Raw genomic sequence first — 27,610 nt, 5'->3', positions numbered from 1 at the left:
TAGTATTTGATAGTTTTTGTGAAGCAAGTCTCCTTTAACCTGATGCCTTTACACTGCTGGTTTCAAGAAATATATTTTATATGACTTTCAAATATTTTAACATACCTGAGAGTGTTTTGAAAATATGCAATAAAAACACACACACAGATTTTAGAGCTCGTGTGCTAGGCTGCTGCCCATTCACTGGCAAGATTTGTAAAAGTTAAATTGAGTACCTTGCAGTCAACAGTGAGAATCTCTGTAAGCAAGACTTCAAAAATGAAAGATCAACCATCTGCTTACTCTGACAGTGCATCTTTCTCTGTAACCACAATTTAGGTACAAAGGGAAAACACTTATGTATGAGAAAAGTTCTTTGTATTTCACCACATAATGAGATCTCCTTGTGAAGAGGAAAAGAGTTTCACGCAGTTTTAGCAGAAGGTGAACTATTTATCTGTACTTGAGATGTTTTTGTTGACTGGGTTTTTTTTCATGTTTTATTTTTATTTACTTATTTTGAAGTCCACACAATATGTAGATAACATGTTACAATATGCAAAAAAAAAAAAAAAGACAGTCAACCTTCCACACCTAAATGCAGGAGTACTGCTTTTTCTGAACCGAACTTTTCAGGAGAATGCTAAGAGCCTAACCAAGAAGCCAAATTAACAATGTAGGTGACAACTAGACTGACAGAATTTCAACCTATATAGGAACATGGATTGTTTTTCCAATTCCAATCACATCTCAGACCACTCTTCTATGAAACTTCATTCCACTAACTACAATGTATTTATAAAATCAGATTAAATCTGAAATTTACAATCATCTGCTTCCAGAATTAGAAGTAATAGCTGGTTAAGACAGAAGAACTGCTAATTTCAAGCATAGAGATTAAGCCAGATAAAAATTATCTCTAAGAGTCAAAGTAAAATGAGCCCTTTCATCCTACTATGACTGTTAAGTTACACTTAAAAAAGGAAAATACAGTTTCTTATCATATGAGTAATTAATTCTTTTTTTCTAAAGACACTCTTTCAATACCACTAAAAGCAACTTAGCCTGTTAACTGTGACACTAGTAATTTCCAGAACTGCAGCCCCAAAAAAGCACAATTTCTGTAGTACAACACTTACTTGATAATGGCTGAAACATTAGTGATTTTATTAAAGAAATCAAATTCCCGCTGGTAGAATTCCTTGGCTGGGCCAGATAATGAGCCAGTTATCTCCTCTACCAGCTGCTCCAGGAGTTCCCCAATGTCAGCTGCACATGAAAAAGAAAACACCTGTGCTAGAAGCTTATTTCAGAAAGCTAAGGGATACATGTGATGGGGACAAAAAAAAGTAGCGATGCAAACATTGCTGCATCTCTTTTGTCAGGTAAAGCACTTCTACCGAATGTGCCCTATCCCTACAAATGAAAGAAGTTCCCAACTAAAAGGATTCCTTCCTGCCAGAAAAAAGCAAGGAGATTTAGACTGAACTGAAGCAAGAAAGGAGCTAAACTATATTATATTTCAAAGAACTCACGATCTTTTTGGTGTCCTTCTTCATCCAGGTAGATATTAGTTTTCATGTTCCAGATGAATTGGTGAGCCAAGAGCTGGGATTTGGCAGCTGCCCACAGGATGTATTCTCTAACATAACCCATCTGCAATCATAGCCAGTCCAATATGAAAAGATCATTACAACTCAAGGAGACTCAACATTACTGCTACTAACAGTGATTCTTAAAAGCCAAAAAATACTTAACAGCTGAAAAGACGACCACTGCAATCTCATTCATGTTGCTAAAAGGCCTCTGAAGAATGACAATGTATTCTAACAGGTAGGAAATTGACCTAACCTGTGTTAGCTTTATTACTGACATATTCCATCACTAACTTTGCAAATCTGTGCCATTTTCTTTATGTTCTACAGGGTTTTCAAGTCTCCTTAAAATCTGGGCAGCTCATACTATGTGTACAAACCAGAGTAAATGCAGTGGAGACACTGGTATTGCCTGGCATCACTAAATGCTCCTGTAATATTAGAAATACACAGTGTCTTATCGACTGCACATTTGGATGTGAAGAACTACATGCTTGCACAGTTCCACGGAAATTCTAGGGAATAAGAACAAAATCACAAAAGAAGTTGAAGTGTACAAACGAATTCTACTCATCCCAGGGACAGCATAAAAGAGGTGCATCCAAAGCAAGACAGCCTCTAGAAGCATCTGTCATTTATGTATTAGATATAACATGATAATAAGCAGCACTATTTTAAGCTTAGACTTTATCTGCTTGGCAGTTTTAAGTCTGAAAGCTGTTTTCAAAGTTTGTTTGGTTCATATGCAGCTGTTTCATATCCTCACCTTATCATACCGTAGTGCCTGCACAATCTGTGGAATGTAGAATAAAATGGCATCCTGAAAAAGATGTCAAGAGTTTTTACTGTCATTGTTTTAGTGCTCAAGAAAAGAAAGGTCACATGCACAGCGAAAAGTTTCCTTCAGTTATGTGATAGAATAAAATAGCAAATACCACTCCCTCTTTAAACTGTATATATGCCATCTCCTTAAATACAAGGATTTTTCTGCCCTGTCCAACATCAAAAATATTGACAATTGTGTATTTTATAGTCCTCATACAAGCTTGACTAGTATTAAAAGTTCTGTACTGAGAGGAGAATTTGGTACTATTTGAGAGGAACACTGAAGAATTCAAGTTGCTGTGATTTATGACAAAATAGTTGCCAGGTACACAAGCCAGTATTATCTTGGACAATCAACTAAGTTTTCATCCCAATCTATTCACATCCGCCAACGAGGTGTGCCCATTTAGCATACGTGTCTTTCCACAGTACTAAAATGAAGCCATCATGTGGCCACGGTGACTGTGGTCACAACTATACAAAAACTCATTTTACCGGAGGAAAAGACCGCAGGACTTTAACTCCATACTGAGCTGTTAGAGGATGAGGTGGATACATGCTTGAAAAATAGGAAAGGCCAGTTGGTGGATCCGTTGGCGCCCAGCACAGAACATGACTGAGCTCAGGTGCATCAGCATCAATTGTATGCCAGGTAACCAGGTACTGAAAAAACAGGTCAGACCACATTAGGAGTTTACAGCACCCCATAACATCTAGGAAATGCACATCAGATGGTAATGCTATAATCTAGCTTATTAAAGCAGGGCAGGTAAAACATGCTATATTTTATTTTACAAAACCATAGCTATTTTATCTTCTTGGAAATCTAACTATTGGAATCACTCTACCTCCTAGATCACTATGTGAAGTTAATGAGGTCAAATTACTAAAAGCACAGTAGACGAGTTCTAGTATGGGGAAAAATAAGAACAGATGAGAAAAAAGGTACAGTTTTCTTGTCTGCTTTAGAGGTGATGTACAGAACGCTTTACTGCAGATCAGCATAAGCCTCTTCCATTTTAAGAGGCTTGGCATCTCAAGAGAACAGGATAAGCCTAAAATAACTTCAGCAGCAGTGCTCACCATGATTTTGTCCAGTGGTCTGTCTATGCATTATGCAAAAATAACAGAAATAGTGGGTGTAGTGCAAGTTATGAGTCCTGAGATATTCTGTGAATAGCGAGAATACACCTGGGAGCAAGCACTAACTTGCCACCTACTTCAATTCCTGTGATTTTTGCCTCAGCATCTTATTTCCACAGCTGTTTTGTCATTCTCTCCTACAGAAATATGCTTAGCATTAGAACATACACTCTGCTAAGGCTGTATTTTCCAGTATAACTGAGCTAAATAGTCATTTTGGGGCTCTGTATATAAATATTCACTAGTACCTTTATTGCTTCAGGAACATCACTAACAGCTCCTGGGTCCAACCGAACCAGACGAGTCACTTCTGTTCCAATAGCTTCAGTGTTCTTAAATCTACATATAACCAGGAACACAATAATCTTAGCAGAAAATTTTGAAAGCCTCTTCTATTTACATCAAGATGAAAACAGCAAAGGGCAGAAAAGTAAATGCTTAATAAACAAATAGTCCAGCCATCAAACAATGCACACTGAGGGAACAATATGCTGTCAAAAAGAGGATTCAGGTTCAGGAACAACTGGTCCTCATCCAGTGCTTTTGTAATTACGGCTAGTATTTTAGCCCATTATTGAATTCTTGGTTGAAATATAACATCTGAGATTCTAGAGAAACCTTCACACAAACTATCACTGTTGTAAGGAGGAAATAATTTCCTTTCCCTTCCAAAGCCAACTATGCTAACTCTCCTAGCAAACTTTTTAAAAGTACAAGCCAATATACAGCTAGAATGCTTCAAAGATACTCTTCAAACTATTCAAATGCTATGCCTGCTAATGGTTTAAACACTATTAAAAAAAATGAACATGATTTCTGCTGAACAAAACACTGTCTTCATGTTAGCATAGAATAGATAGAAGGGATGGAAACCAGACTCTACTAGAGACTGAGCCAAGTTAATTATTAAGTAATGCACTTCTTTTTATTTGAAAGGTCTCAACCAGCTATGAAAGTATGCAAGAATGCTGTGAACAGGACCAAGTACCATCAATACTTATTGTGCCTGTATTCACTCGTCTTCTAAGAAAGGCAGCAGGAATTAGATCAGCTTTTTCTTTTGAAATTTCTCACCTGGTAGGCAGCTGTACAGCAAGATAAGGAGAAATGCTCCAAGCTAGATTCACATTATCCTTCCATTGCTTCTCACTGAGACTGATATACTTCGATCTCCAGTTTGCCACACTGCTCTCCCCAGTTTGATCCAACTCTAGTTCAGGGGAGGAGAGGGGATTGTACCACGTGATTAAGCGTTCAATCTCAGTAGCCTGATGGAAACAAGGAAAAAATACAAATTCTCTGGAAATAAAAATGCTCCCGTTTCACTCTCTCATGCTACTTTAGTCAATACATCATGCAAAAACAACTGTCTTAGAAACTCATACTGTTTCCCCATTCTTCTGCAATAACTCACCAGCAATGAGAGCAACAACGTCCTTCGCTTCATGTAGTACTTGTGTAGCTGTGTACCTCTGTTAGTCTTCTTCGACATTCCTGAAGAAAAGGATAAAATTGTTTTCAGTGTTTTTTATTTGATATTTTGATTAAATTCTGTTTTTAAACTGAACACACCTGGCAACATCTACATTTAAGATCTGAAATACTATAGGACAATTGTAAATTTACATTTGAATGAACTCAAAGTTAGCAATGCAGCTACTGATTGTGCTTGCTACCAGGGGACACTTTTTATTTTTTATTTTATTTTATTTTTTTACCCCTCCACAGTTTGGCATTGGTAATCAAATACTCCGCAAGGAGAATGTGAGCCCAATGTTGAATACTGACTGTAGACAAGACCAACATATAAAATACACTGCAAAGTTGGCTATAATTAGCTGGTTACAATTAAAAAGATACCTGATTTTTTAGATATGGTTGACATGCCACTGGACAGAGGGTAGGTATTTATCCACCCTTGTGTCGCCTGCTGCCGAGACCCAACGTTGATATCCAGATTGCTCCTGGTGTCTTGATTATCTAAGAACAGAACACAGATCTGATGTAGAATGTAATCAAATAAAAAAAATGGGCTTTTGAAACTGCAGATGAAGGATCTCACCAGGTGGTACAAGTTGGCTTGCTGTGAGATACTTTTTGTCTGAGAACATCGCTGTCCAAAACTTGATCAATATGCTGATATCCTCACGAAGCCTCTTTTCCCCCTGTGTAGGGAACTTCGATGGCCAACTCAAGAAAAATCATACAAATAATGTTGAGTGTATTAAAAATAAACAAACAAAGAAAAACAAAAAACAAATGAATCAAGATCTTGTTTTTCCTCCTTTTGATCACAGTCTAAAAGAGATGAGACCACACGTTATACTGTATTTTATTCTTCATTCTGTCTCCCTGAAGCTTCCTCTTATAATTGAAAATTAAGGTGGTAGCCTGTCAGCATCTTGGATTCATTTGAAATGTAATATTATGACTGATTTCCTCACATTGTCAGACACTCCCACCACAGCATTATTTTCTGCTGTGTTCATGTCAAATCTTGGAATCAAATTCAATGTGGTTGTACTCTCAAAATGATAAAACAGTATTTCAGCCACATGTTCTGTAACAGCAGTTCTTTACATCTTACGACAGTTTTGTTGATGTGCAACTTACATTAGTACAGTTTTGAGCACTGAATGAACTCCAAAAAAAAAAAAAACAGGAAGTAAAGAACTGCAACATTCCTGAAGATAATACTTCATAAATGACATATAAGAAATTGAACTTTTCTATATAGGTCCTCAAGACAGCTCAAGAACTACAAAGAATCACAAAGAAAAGCCTTTGTTAGAATGGACAAAAAATAGGAAAGGAAGTTAAATCACTAGAGAAAGACAGCTTGTGCTTTAAACTATTAAAGCTGGTTTAGGAAATCTTACACACACTTTTAGAGAGCAGTAGCAAATGAGAAAGTACCTGAAATAATCAAAGGCAGTTGAATAAATCTTCTCTCTCAAAACATTTCGGATGGTTGCATTTGGAACCACATCAGCATGCAGCAAAGACAACCCCAGTGTCAGCAATCTAATATGCAAAACGTTTAAGAGAATGAAAACCTTGACCTTCCCAAAACACTGACTAATGCAACGCCATACAAACCAGACTTATAGCAAAACTATAGCTATAATTCCATTCAACTTGTTGAAAAGTGCCTGTTTCAGAGCTCTCGGAAGATTCTTTTATCATCAGCCTGTTCCTAAAGCTCTGACAACTGAACCATAGAAAGCTGAAGTCTTCAAGTCACAGAAGAGAAACTAACTGATAGAGCAAAATTATTACTGATACACAAAATTGATTCATGATGTGAATAAGTCACTATATAAAATGATCTCATTAAGTTCTCTGAAGCACCAGAACTGACTTTTAAACTAAAGTTAGATTCTTCTACTTTGAAAACAGCTTCAACTCCAATAATTCCAGGCTTTTAAAAGAATTTCCACCACTTTAAGCCAAGGACAAAATAAACACTTAGCATTTAGTTATTTTGTCCCACACCTCATAACCATACTACTGCCACCAAGGAAGAGAAACCCTGCTCACTTGAAACGGGGTCCAATTGCTGCCACATGCCGATTCAAACTGCCCTTTGCCCCTCCAATGTTCAAGGAAAGAGATCGCTGGAGCAGGCTGGAGAAGATCTCTATTTGGTCCGAACTGCAGTACTTGGCTATTTCAAATCTCTGCGCCAGAAACTGAGGAAGAGACAGACACACTATGCGTCTTTCAACTTTATTTTCAATCTCAAAATCAAACAAACCAGTCTCTTCTGTTTCAGACACTTTCTCAGTTATCGTGCTCCTGTAAAAAGAGCATGTCTCTGAGCTTTGAGACAGAGGGACTACCATCATCACTCCACTATCTTTCCAAATCACAAGAACAAACAGTGCATAATGGCTTAATCACAACACCACTCCAACATCATCACAGGAGGGACATTCCAGAAGAAATACACACCTCTATCCAGATGTAATGTGGGGTGACTTCTGGAGGACAAGGCCTTGGCTGGCTCTCTTCTGAGGCTGCTAATGGATCTGCTTCTTTCTGCTCAGCAGAAAACAGGCCAACTTTCTGCTCCACTGTCATTTGCCAGGCTCCTGCCATTTCCCGCATGAACTGCAAAAAGCAAGATTATAGGATTTCCTGTTTCAAGAGTATCTTCTTGTATGGAAAGCACAATATTTCTCCACATGGTATACAATGAAAATAAAAAGACTCCTTCACAAGTTCAGCTAGTAACAGAAAGACTAAGGGCAACAGCAGACAAGTGCTATTTTTTTTTTTTTGAGGAGGCTGAACTATCAGTATTATGTGGTGCTGTCCTTTCTCCCCTCTGCTAAAGGTTACCACATCCTGCTACAGGATTATAACTTTCGCAAGCTTTTTTTTTTTTTTTTTACGTGAGGCAATAATGCCAAATACCAGAAGCACTAAATGATGAGCAGTGATATTAATGACTGTTTTAAAGTATCATTCCATAAATTATCATAGTTCAGGATCTTATTCATGAGAAGCATAGGTACCTCAAGCAGCAAAGTAAGTTGTACAGCTGTGATCCTAACAGCCTTCCTTTGCTATAGCATCCCCACTGCTAAGAAAAATCAATTTCTCACAGTCCACATAGTGAGGGTGTTCAGATTTCCAACAATACATAAAGAGAAATCTCCTGGCACACTGAAGTGATTAACAACACATTTACTATTCCTATTTTACATGGGTTCACAATAGCTGCGAATCTCTCCATATATTCTTCTTTCCCTTTCCTCTTGCAGGGACAGAGAAAGAGTAGTTAAATAGATTCCTACCGGCACTTCTATTCCATTCTTGGCAGCAAGCAGCCACTCCCAGCAAGCGATTGCTGTTTCCATACCATGTTCGTTGAACATTTGCAAAGGTCCCCAACACAGATGATGAAGGAGCAGGGGATCACAATCTGAAAGCAAACATTCAAACAGATTTCTACAACAGAATAAATAGATGCATAATCAGCATAAAAGCAGCTAATAAATAGGTTCTAGTTTAAGAGTATTTTCCCCTAATAATACAAGCCTAACTGAAAGAACTTCAAACACAGTTTTGCTTCAAGTTGATGCATACGGAGTTAGTACACAGATAGTTTCTGTGTTTACTACACATGGCATTCACATCCAGAAAGCAGAACTCCATTTGGTTTTCATTACCTTTGCTGCTTATTAATAGTGCAGTCAACTTAAACATGGCCTGCGTGTAGAATTCAGTCTGGCCTGATTCAAGAGCACTGTTCAGCTCTTTGACCATCAGTTTATTCAGGTCAGATGTCCGTCCTGTAGCATTTGAGAACTGAATCATTCCAGAAACCTGTAAAATATGAGGTTTTAAATGAAGAACGATATTTTTAGGAGCCTATTCTGGTACTGGTCATGTGCTGAGTAAGGAAACTCAGTACAAACAGGTCTCCTTTATTTGCATTTTGCTAATGCACCTTACCTTTGCCTGTAATTTAGAACTTCATACAAGACCAGCAGCAGAAGAGCTGCTTAATAGCCTAGGAAAACTATAGTCTTTTATCTTGAAAGAATCTATAACTTTAGATTCCAGGCTTAAAAGAACATAAAATCACAGAATAATTTAGGTTGGAAGTGACAATGTCTGCTGACACCAGACCTGGTGAGCACTCCAGACACTACGTAAAAGCGTGTACTTACCTCCCCTGCATAGCGGTTGCGCAAATTAAGAGAAGCCATGAAGTTGGAGTAGTCCTTCTTCACACAAGTAGGTCTTTCAGTTAGCTGGGTTGCCTATGATCAAATCATATACAGCTATTTATACTGTTCATATCCAACCACTTCTCTTTTTTGTCTTTTGCACCTTTACCTACGTTTTAAGCTTAGTTTCCTTTGTACTTATAATCAGAGTAGTATCAGGACTATTAGGTACAAAAGTACCAGAACTGATCAATATGGAATAAGCAACATGTGCACTAGTTACATGTAAACAGTTTGAAATTCTTCAAAATTTACACACACATGCACTTTTTGAAATATAAAAAAGGCATTAAAAAGGATAATGAAATTCTGCAAGCTGATGGTTTTCTGTCACTCAATCCTTATCATATTTTTATCCGTACAGTTCTTGACATGTAGAAGGGCCCTAATCAAAAGCAAGTACTGTGAACATGAAGCAGCCATTTCTCTTATTTTCTTTGCAGTCTTAATGTTTCTTCCAGCACATTCTTTATTCGAAGTTTTTTAACCTTTCCTCTTTAGGGAACTACGTTACAGCATTCCTACATCCTGTGGGAATTCTTTATCCTATTTACATGTAGTGACTAGTATTGGCTAGAACGATGACTGTAAGAGGGAACCCCGAAGAAAATCCTGCTAAAGCCCGGACTGAGGACAGTTTCAAAGCTGCTGCTAGAAAACTCGCTGGCTGATGACAGAACAGATTCTACAGATTTCTTCAGGAATCACAAACATATTTGAGAAAAAGAAAATGTAAACAAACTGCATAAAACAGAATGAAATAAAATATGCAGTGGGAAAGCATATTTTGAGTGAACCTACATAAAACTGGAGCAAATGAGCATACTATTCTAAAAAACAGCTCATTTCAGCCTTACTCAAAGATACCTCTTCCAAATTAATAAACACCATCCCTAAATATTTCTTAAGAGGAAATAGATACAGTTTTACTTTCTTGCTTGTTAGCATCCTACTTCTCAGTAATTTACATAACAGTGTGATTGGAAGATACCCTGACTTGAGATGGAAAGAAATAAGTTATCTGAGTAATTTTCATGTGCTATGACAAATATGATTTAGAGACTCTATATTACCTGGCTAAACTGCATATTATAAAATTAACATGACAGCTACACAAACAAACAAATACTCACGCCCAAAGTGGTGTTCTGCCTGTTGTAGCCAGCAAAGTGAAGCACACTTTCTGTAGCCATAGCCAGTCCTGTATGCTGGGACAAACCTGATACCCAGTTCTGATGTTTGTTTAGGTACTCCTGATGCACCAAAAAACATTTGTTGAAAAATTACTGAGCTTTACAAAACAAGGCGGCTCACAAGCAAACACTGTATCATTGCAGAAAACTTAATTACAGATGTATGTGAGGAGAAGTAAACTGTCTCTACACCTCTTGTAGGTACTGTTCCCCAGCAATAAAAAAATCAAAGCCTCATCCTAAATTTGAAAAGAGAAAGACTTCTTCCATTTCGTAAAAGGATTACATGAACAAGGTAATACTTTAAATCTGAGGTTCTTTTTAAATAGAATCATTTTTCACAAAAAGCCTTACAAAACAAAGTGCTTTGCTCAAGACTTTGCAAAGTCTTGAGCCTCCCCAGAAACTGTGTTTTCACCTCTAGGTAGACAGAACATTAGTCTAATCTGGACTACGTGTTTTCTTCTGCTACTTAGCAATGGGTTAACAAAAAGAGAACTCCATTATACTGTAGTGAGACTTCTTGTTTATATAAAGTGTTTTATTTATTAATACACTGTAAAAAGTCTTCTGTAGTTTTTGCTAAGTTGGTGGTTTTTTTGTTTGTTTTTACCAGTTCCTACCTAACTCTGCCATACACGAGCATTTAGTACATCCATGCTGAAATTAATGTCTGCAGTTCACCACAGACTCATATATGTTTTATCTTTAAATGAAAAATAAACAGCAAGGATGGAAAAAAAAACATGCTCCCAAGAAATAGGACTCACAACCTAACTACTCATTTCAGTCCAGCTGGTATTTTAAGTTGCCTATATTTAAACTTTGGTAGGCAGAGAATTACAACAAATTTTTATTTCTGAATTAAGTCTGCGGGTGATCAACTGTTTTCAAAACTGTCACGTTAAAGATACTCAAGTTTAGATCAAAGCAACAACTCTAGTTATTCTCTGGCAATAAGGGAAATTTTAGCGCGACGGAAAATTTAAAATGAAGTTCAAACAGGCTGAAAAAATAAAAAAAACCACAATTCTAATTTTGAATATCTACAATGATCAAATTCTTTCACAGAAACAGGCTCATTACCTGTAGATGAGATTTTGTAACAGAGGGAGCCCATTTCATTGCCTCTTGCAGAATCATCCCACAGCGTGCAGCAAAGTCTTTGACTATACTCTAGAATAACAACACAACAATAACAACAACAAAATCAATGAATTACAGGATATTGAACAAGAAGCACTGGTTTTAAAGGTGTAAGAAGTAACATCATACTAAGATAGATGTGTCAGATAGTACTAGAAAACTTTACCCACGAAGCATTGTCCTTTTAAAGTAGCTCAGAGTAAATTACGTCTGAGACAAAGAAAATCAAGAATTATTTGCTTGTTTCATAAATCAAGGACTGCCTACCTCTCTGGCTTCATGTGTGTCAGGGACAGTTATTCTATATGGAGCATCAGGAATGTCATAGTATGGTTGGTCCTTGTGAATATCCTAAACAAAAACAATCAGATCTCAATAAAATAAAATACACAATCACTTAACTTGAATATTACAGGCGTCGCTCTTCCTAAATAACTATTCCCAAAGTAAATCTGAACAGCTCTAAGAGATGGTTTTTTACTCCAGTAAGGTTTTCAATACAAGCAATTCCAGAAATCTTCTCAAAATTTAGCATGAAAATAAAACTTATCCAACTTTAAAAATACTAGTATATAATACTTCAGTTATTACAGAAAAATAATAGGTACTGAATCCAAAAGATACAAACACATATACACTGGAAATTGTATATGCTAACAACCCTTATCATTCAAAAAACAAAACAAGCTATCAACAAAGAAGGAAACTTACTGCACTAAGAGACAGTGACAACGTCTGCAGAATGTCAAGCATAGTCTTCAGCACAGTTCCACTCCACAGCAAGTGGGGAAATCTAGAGCAAGACAGGATTGGAAGGAAATTATTTTATCAAGAAATGAAGCTGCTCAAACAGCACTTGAAACACTCATACTCTACAGAAATTGCAAAGTTTGCCTTGGCTCACACCAGACTGGCTCAATACACGTTTGAAAGCTCTCTGAAAATCAAGCTAAGTAAAGCTATTCCAGTGGAGATGATGCTGCAGTTATTTCATGGGCTCTTTTCTTTGCTCCATCCATGGGAACACTAAGCATACACAGACAATTTAAGCATGGATTTCAGAGACTGGATTAAAAATATTGTTGCATGTTATTTTACAAGGTGATGTTTCAGTAGAAGTACCTGCCATCAAATCCACATGACTGTTTTCCTTAATTGCATGAGTATTCACAATGCAGTCAATGTGAAAAGAACAGCGGAGTGTAATCTATACTCACTTGTCTACCAGACCAGATAAGTACTTGTCTGCAACTCTCCTGATCCTCTTGTGAATGTGATTAAAATTCACCAGTAAGAACTGAGCATGTCGCTCCAGCTCTTCTTCATTCTCCTTGGTTTTAGGCTAAAACACATGCCAAAGAAGTATAAAGCCAAGCACATTTTCATAAAATGAATTAGAGCTTCTACACTAATTTTAAATTTTAGATGCTGCGTTACTTACTTTATCAGCCATCATTGTCAGGAAAGCTTCAAACACCTTATCAGCAACAGCTATCACACACTGCATCATTCCTGAAGAATTGAGAGAAGTTACTGGTTTGATCATAATAACTGAGTTTTCTTTACGCTTAACAGTTAAAAAGTGTTCATGTTTACACAGCCAGCACTGAATCAAGCTTTTTCAAAACTAAGACAGAATATTTGGCAAGAACAAAACAACAAGCAATCCAGTGAATGAGATCTTTTTTTTTTTTTAATTGCTGGATTTGGTTTAATTTTGCACGTCTGTAGATAACTCTCCAGTATCTCAAGTTGGTAAACTTACCAGATTTGTCTTTTTGAATTGCTTTATCCTCAAAATAGCAAAACATGACTTGGAAGCGATCTTGATCAGTTGAACGCAATACCCTAGGAGAGGAAGAGTTTTGCATGCTTTTTTTCCTCTTTTACTCAAACACCTTCAACAGAAATCTACATACTCTAACAACACATTACATACCATATACACATGGTAATGATTCATTTCATGGTAACTTTAAGTTTCTAGTAAGTGTGATACTGCTATTTGTTTCTATATTCAACTAAGTGGACCCAAATGTTAGGAAAAAAAAAAGATGATTCTCTGTCATCAAGAGAATACCTTTCACTCCTTAGGAATAGGAAACCTGATAACGCACTTACACAACCACCACAAACAAATCCAAAAAATACACAATCTTTGACATTTCTGTAGGTTTTCTCTCTACTGAATTTGCACAATGGAAATATCACTGACCAAAAAACTGTTTCTAAAATACAGCCTATATGTTTCTGATAAAAATTGTATGTGTTGTCAGCTACTGTCAAAGTAAAAATAGGAAGGGGAAGTTTCTACCTACTTTCCTTACTACTAGACTTCCACCTCAGCTTTCAGCTACACACTGCTTTGGATTGCAGCAATGAATATACTTCTAGAGAAATAAAAATGTGAATTCAGCAAGTCACATTAGTACAATCTAACACACACGTCTGAGGAAAAAAACCAGCACAAAAAACCCCACATTTTCACAGCTCCTACATTACATTAATCTCACAGAATAGATGATCTTTCAGATATTTTAATCCTTCCGAGATGCAAGCACAGTACTTTAAGTCTGTGCAGGAGATGCATTATACTTTTAAGATGTTACTTTGAAGAACCCTTTTGTCCATCTTCTGTTAATTCCTACACAGAGGAGCTCTCATTTTTGTGACTCTGCTATATTATCACATTCTTTTACCTACCGTGACTTCTGTACAGATGAATTCTTAGTCTAAAAATCTTCAGTGGAGCTATTTTGACTCAAAATACTGATTCCCATTTGCCATAGTGTCTGGCAATTCTGACTTGAACACAATTTAAAAAAATCATCAGAAGAAAGGTATATATATACCTCATGTACTCCAGACGGTAAACAGAAAGGAGATAAGTAGACATGGCAAAGTCCAACTTATTGATCAATGCTGACACTTCTGGAGGAGGATCCAAGAGATTTATTATGGTACTCCGCAGTTCATTTAGTTCAGCCTAGAGATGAATACATGCAGTTATCTGAAGCGGGAGGACTACATTAATTTGTGTTCTGAAAATACTCACTTTTAGCTATTACTCTTTTTACTTTTTAATGCTCACAAATACTATGCCAGGATGCCTCTGCACGCAGACTAGGACCAACATGCTCTCACTCAGCAAGTCAGATTCTTACTATACAGCATTAAATAGAATATTGGAGTCAAGCTCCCTGCTGAAATAACTACTAGTTAATATGCAATTATACCATGAAGAAATACAGTTCCTCTAATGAATGTAATTTAATTTTGATCAATACCAATATCGTTCAGCTTCTGAAACTTCATGGAACTGTTGCTTTGATGTCACAGAATAAAGTACCTAGGCACATGCAGACTTCTGTATTATTTGGGAGCCAGAGACATCTCATATGCTGCAGCAATTCAATTCACCATACACTTCTACCATAATAACCTTCATGTAAATATCTATCCTGCAAACACTAGAGAGAGTATACTAGTACCATGCTGGAGGATAAAATATAAAGTTCAGCTAACATGCATTTCTTTGAACAAGGAGAAAGAATGAACATGTTGTTTCCTTTCAAAGCTGTTTCTTTTTTTGTTTTTCCCTCCCTACAGTTTAAGTTTTGTCTCTGGCTGATACAGAATGGATGAAACTGACTATTAAAAGGCTTCCATCTCCACAAAGCCCAGGCTTCTACAGCTAATCAAAATAGTATAGCTACCAGTAAAGCACTTACCACACAGCAAAACAATCTAAAACGTTTGTATATACTGCTGTCAAAAGAGCTTTGTAAAAAATGTATTTTTGCTAAGAGGAGGCAGGTTAAATGCATATTGTCCCTTTGAAATACACTGTAATTCTTGGTTACCACATCACTTAACAGTTGACAGACATTATGGAAGGAGGCAATAGAAGAAGCTAATTCTTACAGAAGTCACGGTATCATTCTTCATGGCAGAATTGTACTGAAGAACAGATCTGAGTGGTTCTTTGCTAGGAAACGTGAGTAACGGAGACTTGGTGGCAATTTCACATACACCTTCATACCATTCCTCTGGCCAGAGACCTGGAACACAAATACGAAGAGCAAGGTGGAGCAGAGGAGAAAAACAGTATTAAGACTCCCAAGGTTAATCAGCATTATCAAGCTTTGCACTACTTCCTCAAGCGAATTCTTCATGCTCTTCAACACAAACACAAATGGTCCATGTTCCAAACATAACACACGTTTAAGTGATTCCAGGTGAAGCTTCTAAATAGATAAGAAGTTTCTATTTTTTCCCCCCTTTGTACCCATGTTTTGTTTTCCATTTCAAGAACTTGGCCATCAAAATTAATACCTAAGTTACAGATAATTGCTGTATTAGCTTAGAAAAAAATCATGTTCAAGGATAAGTTGTACTGTACCGAATGTCATAGCAAAACAGAATAGTTTCCATCTGCTTATCAGAAGTTTAAGTATGAGCAGCAATGTTTTTCTCTTCAAGTTCACACTACCTGATCCTTCCACAGCAAATCCCATGAGCACTGAATACAACCAGAAGTCACGGAACAGCTTTTGCAGTCTGGGCTTGGCTTCCTTGATAGGTGGCAAGCGTCTAGTGAGCTGACAGAGAAAAATAAAATAAAATTGGAAAATGGTGGCTACTACAATAACCTAATTCCATGTGAAGGAATCAACTTATATACTTTCACCTACTATGATTTACAAAGGTAATATCTTTTGTCATCTAAAGAAACTAATACAATATTACTAATGTTATACTGAAAAAAACTGTATTTTGTGAAAACAGCTTAAATTCAAGATGCCGAAACTAAATTTCTGCAGCTTCACACAGGAATACCACCATACTGATAGAGTAATCCAAAGAGAATACCTTACATTAGTATACATCAACTGCTGAGAGGAAGAGACCACATGGTCCTTTAAACCGCGAGCTAAAGACAGTATCACAAAGCTTTGTTTTAGCACAGAGGAACTCAAAACCAAAATATTTGTCAAATGTACTTCTGGTTGCTATTGTTTATTGGCTTTGTGGAAATACATTGAGGCTCCAGTTGGGGATCTTTTGTTTTCACCCACGCACATAATGACATCAGTCATAGAGAATTTACTATCTAAACAAGCAAGTAAAAGAACATCATTTTCAATACATCTATTCAAGTTGTCTGATAGCTTTTTCACAGACAGCTGCTACCACTGGAGCAGTTTATACTCTCAGACAACAAGTTGATGTGGAATACTTACAAATTTACGTAGAAAACTTGACAGTCTTTTACTCTAAAATTGTTAGCAGCACAATGTTAAAAAAAAATTAAAGGAAAGATTCACTAAACTGTGAGCTTTATCTAATATGACCAGATATTATTACGGTAGACTTCGTTTTTAGAAGTGTTATATTCTAATGTATCCTGAAGAGGTTTTTTCCTAACTGTACAATAATTCTGTTGTGGTACGAAAACAGTACTTCAGTAAAACCTTACATAAAGCCAACTTAAAACATATTTGTAGATCACAAGGCAGTCTGTCACTAAAACAAATAACTAAAAAAATCCTGTAGTACAGTAAAATTAACCCGAGTCCTAGCTGGTGAACAGCATTGCTGAGTTGACAGCAAATGTCTGCACCAGTGTAACACTGACAGAAGTAGCCTCACAGCCCCAGTAGCCTCAACCACATCTAAAGGGACATACAAATAATAACACAACCTCATCTCAGCACAAAACAGTAGTGACATGGTTTCTACTAGTCTTAAACTGCCAAGTTTATGCGCATGCTTGACTGCGAAACTTTACAAACACACCAACTTTTGCTCAAAAGATTTTCCTCAAAGATGAGCAAGTACCTGCAAAGCCATAAAAGTAGTTCAACAAACAACAAACCAAGCAATCCAGCAGAGATCAGTAGGCAAGGGAGGGATTCTGGCTGACGAAGTAAGTTTAGCAGTGTTTGGTTTAGAAAATGTTTACTTTGGGAGATATACAAAAAACTAGCATCAAAGTTCAGATTTAAAACCCACCATTCCCCTCACTTGAGCTATTCAACACATCCTTTCCATACTGAGACTTAAAGGTAAGCCTCATTCACATCTTGTTATTTTAGGTAGCTATGATACAAATGCACATGTATTGCAGAGCAGGGGAATGCTTTGTTTGTGTAGGTGGAGACGAGCATTAATTAAACTTTAGTGAATATGAGAATGTAAAGTTGGCAACTACTGACAGCAAATTCTTATACGACAAAAGCAGAAAACATTTTTCAGTGGTTACTGGACAGAGAATGTCAGCCCAAAGACAATAACTCATCTTTTTCTCCCCTGGGGGTGGAGAATGGGGAAAAAAAAAAAAAGGATGAATTCATGAAGAAACAAGTACTTCTGACTCAAGTCCTTTAATCACAATGTAAATCTTTCAAAATGCACCTTCTAGCAATCCTTCATCACTGCAAAAAACAATTCATTTTTAATATGGGATAATCACCTTGGTTTAAGATTTCAAGCTAATTACTTCGAGGGGAGAGTTCGGAAAGTTAAGTCTTAGCTTAGTTACTTCAGTCCTGCTACAAGTTTGAAGTCTGCTGCAAGCAACGGTTTACAACTATGTGCATACATATATTTTACTTCTACAGCTCCTTGGTCTATTTGCTAATTTACAAAACATTTTAATCAACCTCTTAGTAAAATTTTACTTTCACCATATTCAGCATTTTTTCTTACATTATATTATAAATGTTTGTTTTTCCTTTACTCAAAGCAAATGCTATTCATAGAGGCTGATTTTAAAAAGTCATCAAATAACTTTCTAAGGAAGTACTATCAAAAATCAAGACCCTGGCATTCAGACACCCATTTTACAGTCTCAGGTGACACAGTTATTGAATGTTTGTATTTTGGTCTCTGACTACTGCAGGAAGAGATTAAACTTTTTCATACCTTTTTAAGATCACTGTTATTACTGCAAGTCAGAATTGTGGTGAAAAGTCTCTCAGACCTACTTCTCGTCAGATGAGTAAGGCTGATGGATTCTCTCCAAATTATGTATCTAATACTAGTACTTGATTTTAAAGTCATGACAAAAAAATGCAGCAGTGCACTACTGAAGAGTCAAAGAAGAGACCAAACTCCTCTTAAGAAAAAAAAAAAACAACACAGGTTCTGCTTAAACATATTCACAGATACAGTAAGTGAAGTTAGAAATCTATCATCAGGGTAACACCAAGACCAGAGGAACAGTTACAAACAGGAACTTATGGGACTTCACATCATGGGGAAAATAGACAACACTACATACTGTGCAGCGCTACATAAAAGTAAATTGAAACAAAATACAACTAAACAAGAAGCAGATTCAAGATACTCCAAATAGAAGAGGCAGATGGGTGTACCACAGTTGTAGAAAGTGAGCACACCCATGGAGTAACACACGAGTAAGACAACAAGCAAGCCAGCACAAACATTTAAACGCTTCACACAGCACAGCCCCACTAACGGCAGTGCAAATAAATGTTTAAGTATGTTGCTACAGCCCAAATTTCCTTTATTCCATCAAGTTTCAGCTTCACTTTTCAAAAAATTCTCCCAAATTTTTTTAAGCTTTTTTTGCTGTAGCTTCCTAACGCCTGTTTTGCAAATTCTTCAATGCATCTCAGCCTTCTAGTGAACTCCCTTCAGTGGATTCCCAGTTCCTCCTCCTACCAAGCTCAGATCTTTCAACTTTTCTTCAACTCGTATTTTTAGTAACACAGTAAACATTTTAAGCAATTGTATTTTGCACATAAATAGATGAAGGTATTTTAGGTAATGAATTTGTTACCACTGAAATACGTCAATAACCACTACTTCAGCAGGAGGAGTTCAACCAATTATCTAGCAGGCTGGAGACATTATGTAAGCAAGAATGGTTACCAGTAAAACAGATTTATCTATCTAATTAAGCTCTGTCCCACAAAAAAAAAAAAAACGCTGAATAAAGTAACAACAGACTTTGTGGTCTGACAAATTCCACCAAAGACCTAAAATTACGGAACAGACAATTAAAATTCAATTACCCTCTTTCTTTCAACTTTGTTATCTTCCAGATTTTCAGAATGAAGTTCCTGTTTCATTTGCTTGCCTTGGCTGTCATCATAACCCCCACATTTTGTGGAATTAAGGACTTCAGTGACCATTTTGAAAGTCTCAACGGTGCACATACACACGAAAATGGAACCCATCATATGCCGGACCTACCACTGGAGTTCCACAGAGAAAATACTATCACCAATGACTTGATTCCTGAAGAGGAGGAGGAAGAAGACTATCTAGATCTTGACAAGATATTGGGTGAAGATGACTACAGTGACATTATCGATGCTGCTCCACACATAGTTTCTGAGATTCAGCAAGGAAATATTCTGGAACTTTTCCAAGGCAAAACCAGAATCCAGCGCCTTAATATCCTCAATGCGAACTTTGGCTTCAATCTTTATCGGAGTGTAGTGAACAAAGCCAACTCCTCAGACAATATTCTCATGGCTCCTGTTGGTATTTCCACTGCAATGGCTATGATTTCCCTAGGTCTAAAGGGTCAAACTCAGCAGGAAGTGTTATCTGTTCTTGGTTTTGAAGACTTCATTAATGCCAGCACCAAATACGAGCTCACAACCATACATAACCTCTTTCGGAAACTCACTCATCGGCTCTTCAGGCGAAATTTTGGTTATACTCTGAGATCTGTCAACGATCTTTATATTCGTAAGGACTTTCCTATTCTAAATGATTTCAGAAACAATATGAAAACATACTACTTTGCTGATGCCCAACCAGCTGATTTTTCAGATCCTAACTTCATAACTAAAACCAATGAACGCATCTTGAAGCTGACCAAAGGATTAATAAAGGAAGCTCTTGTGAATGTAAACCCCACAACGCTGATGATGATTCTTAATTGCCTTTACTTCAAAGGTAAGTAATCCCAGACTAAACTTAAATCTATTCTATAGGTCAAAATAGATAACTGATTCTCTCATCAAGAGCAGTCTCTATTATTAACCCCTTTGTTTCTGTAGTACACTGATGTTCTAGTTATGCCCTAAAGTTAGTGCATATTGTAGTAGGACAGCAAGAACTTCATATATACAAATGCTTGTAGTCTAAAAGTGAGACTAAAAAACAACATATGAATGCAGAGTAGCCTCAGAAAGCATGGGCTTCGTAGGAGTCTTGGATGGTGAGGAAGTACTTTATGTGCAAATTACTAGTCAGATTGAGTCCTACTTCAGGTTATTGGCTTCACTGAAATTGTAGAGGTTGATTTCAGTTAAAACGGTTAACATTTCTGAAGTATTAAGGATTCTTGGAATGACTATAGAGACCTTCAGCTTGAACTACACATTTTTATGTGATCAGAGTGTGATCCTTGTCAACGAGTCTATTCAGAGGGCTGAAGACAATAATCAAAACATTGTTGTAAAATTGAAAAAAGAATACATTAACTACTTGGAGTGATTTAGAAATTCAGCATGGCCTGTCCGCTGCTATGAGCTCCTATATGCTTCACTATAGACAGAACAATAAGAAATAAATATATATACACAATACTATCTTAATATTCTTATTTTCAATTTCTTTACACTTCAGTTTAGAGTCCCTGGTGAGATTTTTAACTTTGGCTATTTTCCTCAGGTTGAAAGTTCACTATTTTTACTTTTTTTTAATAAAATATTGAACAATATTAAATGAGCAAAAAAAAAAAGACGGGAGGTGCAAGCAAAAGAGGAACTGAGGACAAAGCCAAATCCTGTTACTGACTGTGTAAGATGAAATCAGATAAAAGTGAAGTAATGCACCAGTGGGGAAAGAGAGATTACCACTAATGGATAGCAAAGTTTTCAAATACTAAATACTGCTTTCCATAAAGGAGTTTCCTTTTTCTCATTATGTCCCTCCTTCCTGGAAACACATATTCAAGGCATCTCTTACAATCTGCATTCCCAGCATTTGATTTTCCAACAGTGTTCCTCCAGCTTTACACAATGTACCTTTTTCACTTGCTTGCAATGCATTATTTCCTTGAAAAATGTTGGTTTTCTCTTTAAAAGATCTGGAGCTCTCAATGAGCATAAGATCCAAATAATCCCTTATTTCAAAGGGTCATCCAAAATCAAAATATTTGTATCCTTAAATACATCTGATGATAATATCTTGTCATCATGAAGGTGTGGATTTACAGTCCATTACACTATCCAGAAAAAAAGGATTACGCAATATGAAACAGACATTATTTTTCATGATGTGGTCCTATTTAAAATATCTTCTATTTTACAAGATGTACTTCGAAATCATTAAGTGCTTGCACTATCTCAAAAAACAAGACACCAACAAAAATTAATTAGCTTTAACACTGGAACTCTTGAGCCATCAATATCAAAAAGACTTCTTTTTTTTTTTTCTTTCCTCTATGGAGCCATGTTAGTATGAATTACCACTCAATCTGCTGCTGAAGATTGTAATTTGTAACTCATAAAACCAAAATCCATCAATTCTATACTGAGATGTGTCATTCCTTTATCTTATAGTAACAGTCTTCTGGCAGTTCCATCTCAAATGAAATAACTTTTCATAAGCAGGCTCTGCTCTTTGTGTTCCCAACGTGTTTACTAGTCCTTTGAGAAACAGTAACTTTTGTCCACATCTTTCAAATTACAACACCCACACCGTTTGTGTCACTGCAGACAAGCCGTATTTAGCCCTCAAAGAAACCTTCAAATATTCTCATGTATACAGAGAGGCTCAGTACAAGAGTCATTGAGCAATAGTATAGTTCCAGACACCAAGAAGTCTTAAGCTTCTCTTATGCTAAATCCAACAAAAATTAATTGGAAGCTATTCAGCCTTAGTAAGAAAGAAGTTTTATCTCGGGTAGGTATCCAATGATACATCTGAGATCCATTCTCCATTTGGCAAGGGTTTGAACGAGCCTCCTATCAAGTAGAAGCCATTTATTTTAGCCATGGTAGACCACAGCAGCTTGTGATGACTGAAAAATTTTAACAGGTTCAAAATTGCTTCTCTGATATTCTAGTAATGAGTACAAGAAAAAAGCCTATTAGTGAAGATATGTGATTGGTTCTATCACCTGGATGAAATCCAAGACATCGTGCTGGGAGGATTTAAACCTGTAAAGAAAGTCAGCACAGTGCCAGCTTGTTTCTGCTAAACCCAGATCACATGCTTCCTGCTGGAGAAACAGTACTTTATATCAAGACAAATGCACTCAAAGTGAATCCAAGAGAAAGTTCTCAGCTCCCCTCTTTTACTAGGAAAAGCTGATAGATTGCTCCCATCCCTTAGGAGACAACAGAGCTGCTGAAGCTCCCACAGCCCACAACAGTTTTGAGTCATTACCTAGCTTGAGTCCCATGCCTGTGAATTCTGCTCCCTGAAGAAATCCAGATGGTGCTTTCTCCTGACAACTGAGACAATTTGTTTGGGAATAGCATAATCCATTTTACATTACATTCTTCTCAGAATAACGACCATCTGATGATCACTTTGACAGCTTCTAACACATCAAGAAAGCATCAGAAAGGAAGTCAGACTCGAGGCTTTTTGTTACTGCAGTCAATTTAACAAATTACGGGGCTTAGAATCATTTACCTCTACTTTGCAAGGCTAAATTAAGTTTGTAGTCTCTCCACACAGTTGCAGTCATACTCCCCATATATTTTCTTGCCAATGGTGATCTAAAATCCAAAACTTAAACAGGAAATACCAGTAGCCCTATCTCCACCACAAAATTCTACCTTTGTCTGTCTATTAAGAATGTTTTTCACACAGCTACAGTTCTAAAGAGAATAAAGTAGCACCACTTAAAAAAGCACTGGCTTTTTTATTTTGTGCGTCTGGTTTTGTTTCTTCCTTTTTCTTTGTGTTTTTTTTTTTTTAAACACAATCAATAAATACTTGGAATACCAAATAATCTTCACACAGCACTATCATCAGGGTTTGAATCGTGTTTTCTCAGCTGCAAAATGTGTTGAATTGCATTCTTTGGGAATAAAATCAGATGACCAACAAGCATGCTGAAATCAAATCAAACTGGATCACAGAATTAACTAGTAAACACCCAAACTTTTCAGAATGCCTTAACATGGTGCATTCATTGGCTTGGATTGATTAAGTCAAGATAATGCCTTCAGCATAGTATCTTCGAAATATTATGCAAAACGAAAACAGCTGTTATGAAGATTGAAGCATCAATAACATGCCTGATGCAGTCTACTTCAGTACTGGATTCAAGTATCAGATCTCAAAAAAATACAGCTGTACCATTAGGTGTGAGCCCTGTTAAGTGGTTTGCATCTGTTTATATTTTTTAATTTCTAGATTCCTTATAGAAGAAAAGGGCACACAAAGACCTTTCACATATCCAGATCGTTTAACTGTTGTAAACTGTTGTTTACTTTTTGTAATTCAGAACATTAAGATCAGATGAATATTAAGCTGGAAATAAAGACAGATTTTAAAGTTGCTTTAAAACTTGCGTTCTCATTCAGGCTTAATTAAAATTAACATTCTCATATAGCAAGTTCTAATTCACATGAATGAAAGTATAATGTATACTGCTACTCTGAGAATATTTTTCTAAATAAGGATATTTGCTTTTTTGTTGTTTACATGCCTACCAGGAACATGGGAGAATAAGTTTCCAGTGGAAATGACAACCAAGAGAAGTTTTCGACTGAATGAAAAGCAAACAATAAAGGTTCCTATGATGCAGACTAAAGGAAACTTCCTAGCTGCTGCAGATCCTGAGCTAGACTGTGGTGTGATCCAGCTCCCATTTGTGGGGAACATCAGCATGCTGATTATACTTCCACACAAGCTCTCTGGCATGAAAGCCCTAGAGAAGCAAATAACTCCTCAGGTGGTGGAAAAATGGCAGAAGAGCATGACAAACAGGTATCTGCTGAAAAACACATTCTGTTAAAGTCTTAATATACTTTCCTGGTCATATCGGCAAGGGTAAGTAAGCAGCATAGAAGACAACAGATTTTGATTTAAAGCATTAAGTTTAACCTTAATACAACTTATACAGAAATGGCTAGCTTCGAACCCCAGAAAGTGTCACAGTTCATTATAAGCATACACATTGAAATGCTCAGATCCCTATATACTATGTGCACAACCAAAGCAAAGCATCGTGTTAGGTTGACAAACTAACAGCATGTTAATTAATTTTAAAGAACACAGCTTAAAAATTAACAATGCCTAATTTGTAAAGGCAAGTACAGGAACTTGTACCATGCTTTATTTGTGCCCTACTTTTCAAAACAAATACATAGCAAAGAAATTATGCAAATATGCATCTTCTCAATGATTTTTTTGTTTTTATTTTTACTAGAACCAGAGAAGTGGTTCTGCCTAAATTTAAGCTGGAGAAGAACTACAACTTGATTGATTTTCTGAGATCCATGGGAATAGAAGAACTGTTCAGTGAAAAAGGCAACTACTGTGGTGTATCAGAAGAGAAAGTCACCATTGACAGAGTATTTATACCTCTCTTTATCTTCATCTCCTTTCTGATTAAGCGATACAATCTGAAAACAAAGCACCATAGTAATAATTCACAGTTTAACAATCTAAAATATTATTTTATATAGTCTTTCTTGGAGGATGTAGGAGGGGTTGTGGGTTTCCCTGCATGTTCTAGTTGTCTTTTCTTTTTTTTAAAAAAGAAAGAGAAATACATTTAATTAGATGTCAGACTTACTAAAAGGGTTGTGGTTGATCAGTCAGTCAGCAACACGGCTACTCAGAAGCCAAGCCCAAAGGACTCCTGCCCCACAGGAGCTACCAGCCGGAGTGTCACAAGGCAGCTACATGCAGGACACAGCTTGGCTGGGAGGCAGAAGGCTCTGAGCACATCATTTGTGTATACTGAAATCCTCCTTTTTTATTTTATTTTTCACAGTTCAATCATCAAGGCACAATAACTGTGAATGAGGAAGGCACAGAGGCTGGAGCAATAACCAACGTCGGATTCATGCCTCTTTCTACTCAGATTCGCTTTATTGTTGACCGCCCCTTTTTGTTTCTGATCTATGAGCATCGTACCAGTTGCCTTCTGTTCATGGGTAGAGTTGTCAACCCTGCCAAGCCTTAAAGCAGAGAACACCAACATGCTTCCATACACGGGCTGTATAATTACACATAAATATATATCAGAAGTATCACAAAAGGCAATTTTCTTGTCATATTAGTTAATAAAAAAGCCACTGGTATAAAAAAAATATAGTATCTATAAATAGTTCTACATGAATGGACTCAATAATAGATGATTTGACTGCAGTGGTTAGTGCAATGTACCAATAGAAGTATATTAAGAAATATCACAAAGTAACTTACTGTGTTTTATTTCACTCTATAAAATGTAATCAATAAAATATGAAGACTATCTGGATTCTTGCAGTTCAGATCTAAGTTTTTTTTGCTGGAGTACCTATTCATAATAAATAGGAATTAGAAAATCCTAAGTATCTGACTGGTGTTAGAAATCTTTGTCTCTCCTGGATATTTTACATACTCTAATAACAACAGGTGCCAACGTTCTTGCTTTTGCTTGCACCATTTAACATTCAGCAGACTATGCTACAGACCATGAACTTTATGGATCAGCAAAACAAATAAGAGGAGACAATGTCTTGGTGGAATGAAGTTCTAACAGATCCACTACCTTTCCTCAGTCTGACTTCAATGATTTCAATACTGTTCTCTGATCTCCACCAGTAGAAGCAATTTCAGAATTAGGCCAACCAAGTAATTTCTTACAATAACTTATGTATTGTGAGCAGCTAGCAAAATGCTCTTTTGATCAGCTCAATATCATCTAATTCTCTCTACAAAAAGTGATTTACAGCAATCACAATGTTTGTTAAGAATTCAAATGCACTCTCCATACTTAATTCAACAGACAAAACATTTCAAGTCTTGCACTAAGACTGTAAACAAGCTTGTTTCAAGCCTGCCAAAGATTTGCCCACACTGTAGAATATTACTACAAACCCGGTACCAGGAGCATAATTACACCTTACATACAAGTTATTAAAGCCCATGAACATGCCCATGGCATACACCTTCCTTTGCATCATAACTTCTAAAGCATGTGTCTCTCAAACCAGTAATTTTTTTTGTTATATGCAGTGACAAATATTGTATCAATCTAAATATATTTGTATTATAAACTTCCCTCATGTTAACAAAAATACAAAAAGCTACAAAAAAGCTATAAACCAATACTTTAAGCAGTTTAAGGAGTAAGACAGCTCTTAAAAAGGCATTTTTCAGTATTAACTTACTGATTACACGTTGCTGACATTTGTAATTTTTCCATCTACTACAATTATTTGCCCCATACCTAAAGTCATTTTTAACAGAATAGTCAAATTAACATCAAACAAAAAACCCAGATGTTTCTCTCTATTTCTAACTTACATTGTACTTACTCAAAAGTCAATACCAGGAACACAATTTTCAGTACTGAGGTTTCACTACACAAATAATTATCATTCATGTAAACATTTCATCTTTTTATCTATATTCAAGTGACTAAATATTCGCATCCCAAATATAATCAGCGTACCAAAGATTAAATGAGCTGGAGTATCTGATTTTTTTTTCCATTAGTTTTTGCGACCTAAGTAACGAGAATTATTTAAGGGAAAGAGGTCATGCATAAAAGCAAATCAGCTACTGCTCAAAACTCACGATCTTCATACATTGTGCAAGAAAGTCAAATATTTGCTTCAACAACCATAATGTAACCATTAACTCTTGCTACAGATTCTGGCAGCAACTCTATTTAAAGGTCACATTAGTTAAGAAAAATGCAGTTGTCACAAGCTATTCAGAAAAAAATACATTATCAATAAAAATCTGAAACAAAACTATGTCCATAACTTTTACATTAAGTCTCTAAAAAAAAACTACTCTTTTTTTTGTCTCCATTATGTAA

At 36.4% G+C, this 27,610-nt stretch overlaps 2 protein-coding genes across 4 annotated transcripts in view; one reads left to right on the top strand and one right to left on the bottom strand.

Moving 5' to 3' along the window:
• Positions 1–27,610, bottom strand: part of PI4KA (phosphatidylinositol 4-kinase alpha) — a 55,919-nt gene that overhangs the window by 8,973 nt on the left and 19,336 nt on the right. For both annotated transcript variants that reach the window (XM_021412966.1, XM_021412967.1), the window contains exons 20-44: positions 16,115–16,223; positions 15,547–15,683; positions 14,475–14,608; positions 13,388–13,470; positions 13,064–13,134; positions 12,840–12,964; positions 12,334–12,415; positions 11,890–11,973; positions 11,563–11,652; positions 10,417–10,536; positions 9,224–9,316; positions 8,720–8,876; positions 8,345–8,472; positions 7,497–7,655; positions 7,083–7,234; positions 6,459–6,566; positions 5,605–5,732; positions 5,403–5,522; positions 4,957–5,036; positions 4,617–4,810; positions 3,791–3,881; positions 2,895–3,062; positions 2,341–2,394; positions 1,515–1,635; positions 1,119–1,248 (exon numbers count right to left, since the gene is read on the bottom strand). In XM_021412966.1, the coding sequence (XP_021268641.1) occupies positions 1,119–1,248; positions 1,515–1,635; positions 2,341–2,394; positions 2,895–3,062; positions 3,791–3,881; positions 4,617–4,810; positions 4,957–5,036; positions 5,403–5,522; positions 5,605–5,732; positions 6,459–6,566; positions 7,083–7,234; positions 7,497–7,655; positions 8,345–8,472; positions 8,720–8,876; positions 9,224–9,316; positions 10,417–10,536; positions 11,563–11,652; positions 11,890–11,973; positions 12,334–12,415; positions 12,840–12,964; positions 13,064–13,134; positions 13,388–13,470; positions 14,475–14,608; positions 15,547–15,683; positions 16,115–16,223 (2,918 nt within the window). The remainder of the gene's footprint in view (positions 1–1,118; positions 1,249–1,514; positions 1,636–2,340; positions 2,395–2,894; positions 3,063–3,790; positions 3,882–4,616; positions 4,811–4,956; positions 5,037–5,402; positions 5,523–5,604; positions 5,733–6,458; positions 6,567–7,082; positions 7,235–7,496; positions 7,656–8,344; positions 8,473–8,719; positions 8,877–9,223; positions 9,317–10,416; positions 10,537–11,562; positions 11,653–11,889; positions 11,974–12,333; positions 12,416–12,839; positions 12,965–13,063; positions 13,135–13,387; positions 13,471–14,474; positions 14,609–15,546; positions 15,684–16,114; positions 16,224–27,610) is intronic.
• Positions 17,147–25,794, top strand: SERPIND1 (serpin family D member 1). Of its 2 annotated transcripts, XM_021412979.1 has the most exons (5): positions 17,147–17,690; positions 19,695–20,559; positions 24,285–24,558; positions 25,001–25,145; positions 25,571–25,794. In XM_021412979.1, the coding sequence occupies exons 2-5, from the start codon at positions 19,704–19,706 to the stop codon at positions 25,760–25,762; spliced, it is 1,467 nt and encodes a 488-aa protein (XP_021268654.1). In that variant the 5' UTR covers positions 17,147–17,690; positions 19,695–19,703; the 3' UTR covers positions 25,763–25,794. The 2 variants fall into 2 exon arrangements, with proteins under 2 accessions (XP_021268654.1, XP_021268655.1); XM_021412980.1 differs by lacking the exon at positions 17,147–17,690 and having other exon boundaries at positions 19,561–20,559.

The sequence above is a fragment of the Numida meleagris genome, chromosome 14, assembly GCF_002078875.1.
Source record: "Numida meleagris isolate 19003 breed g44 Domestic line chromosome 14, NumMel1.0, whole genome shotgun sequence".
Taxonomy (NCBI): Eukaryota; Metazoa; Chordata; class Aves; order Galliformes; family Numididae; genus Numida; species Numida meleagris.
The sequence above is the reverse complement of the archived record's forward strand: the minus strand, read 5'-3'. Positions and strand labels throughout refer to the sequence as shown.

What these genes read in the sequence shown, in the direction of transcription:
- SERPIND1 (XM_021412979.1), top strand. Translation starts at nt 19,704, where the DNA reads ATGAAGTTCCTGTTTCATTTGCTTGCCTTGGCTGTCATCATAACCCCC. An exon ending in CAGAAGAGCATGACAAACAG is followed by an intron (nt 24,559 to 25,000) that starts GTATCTGCTGAA and finishes TATTTTTACTAG; the next exon opens with AACCAGAGAAGTGGTTCTGC. An exon ending in AGAAAGTCACCATTGACAGA is followed by an intron (nt 25,146 to 25,570) that starts GTATTTATACCT and finishes TATTTTTCACAG; the next exon opens with TTCAATCATCAAGGCACAAT.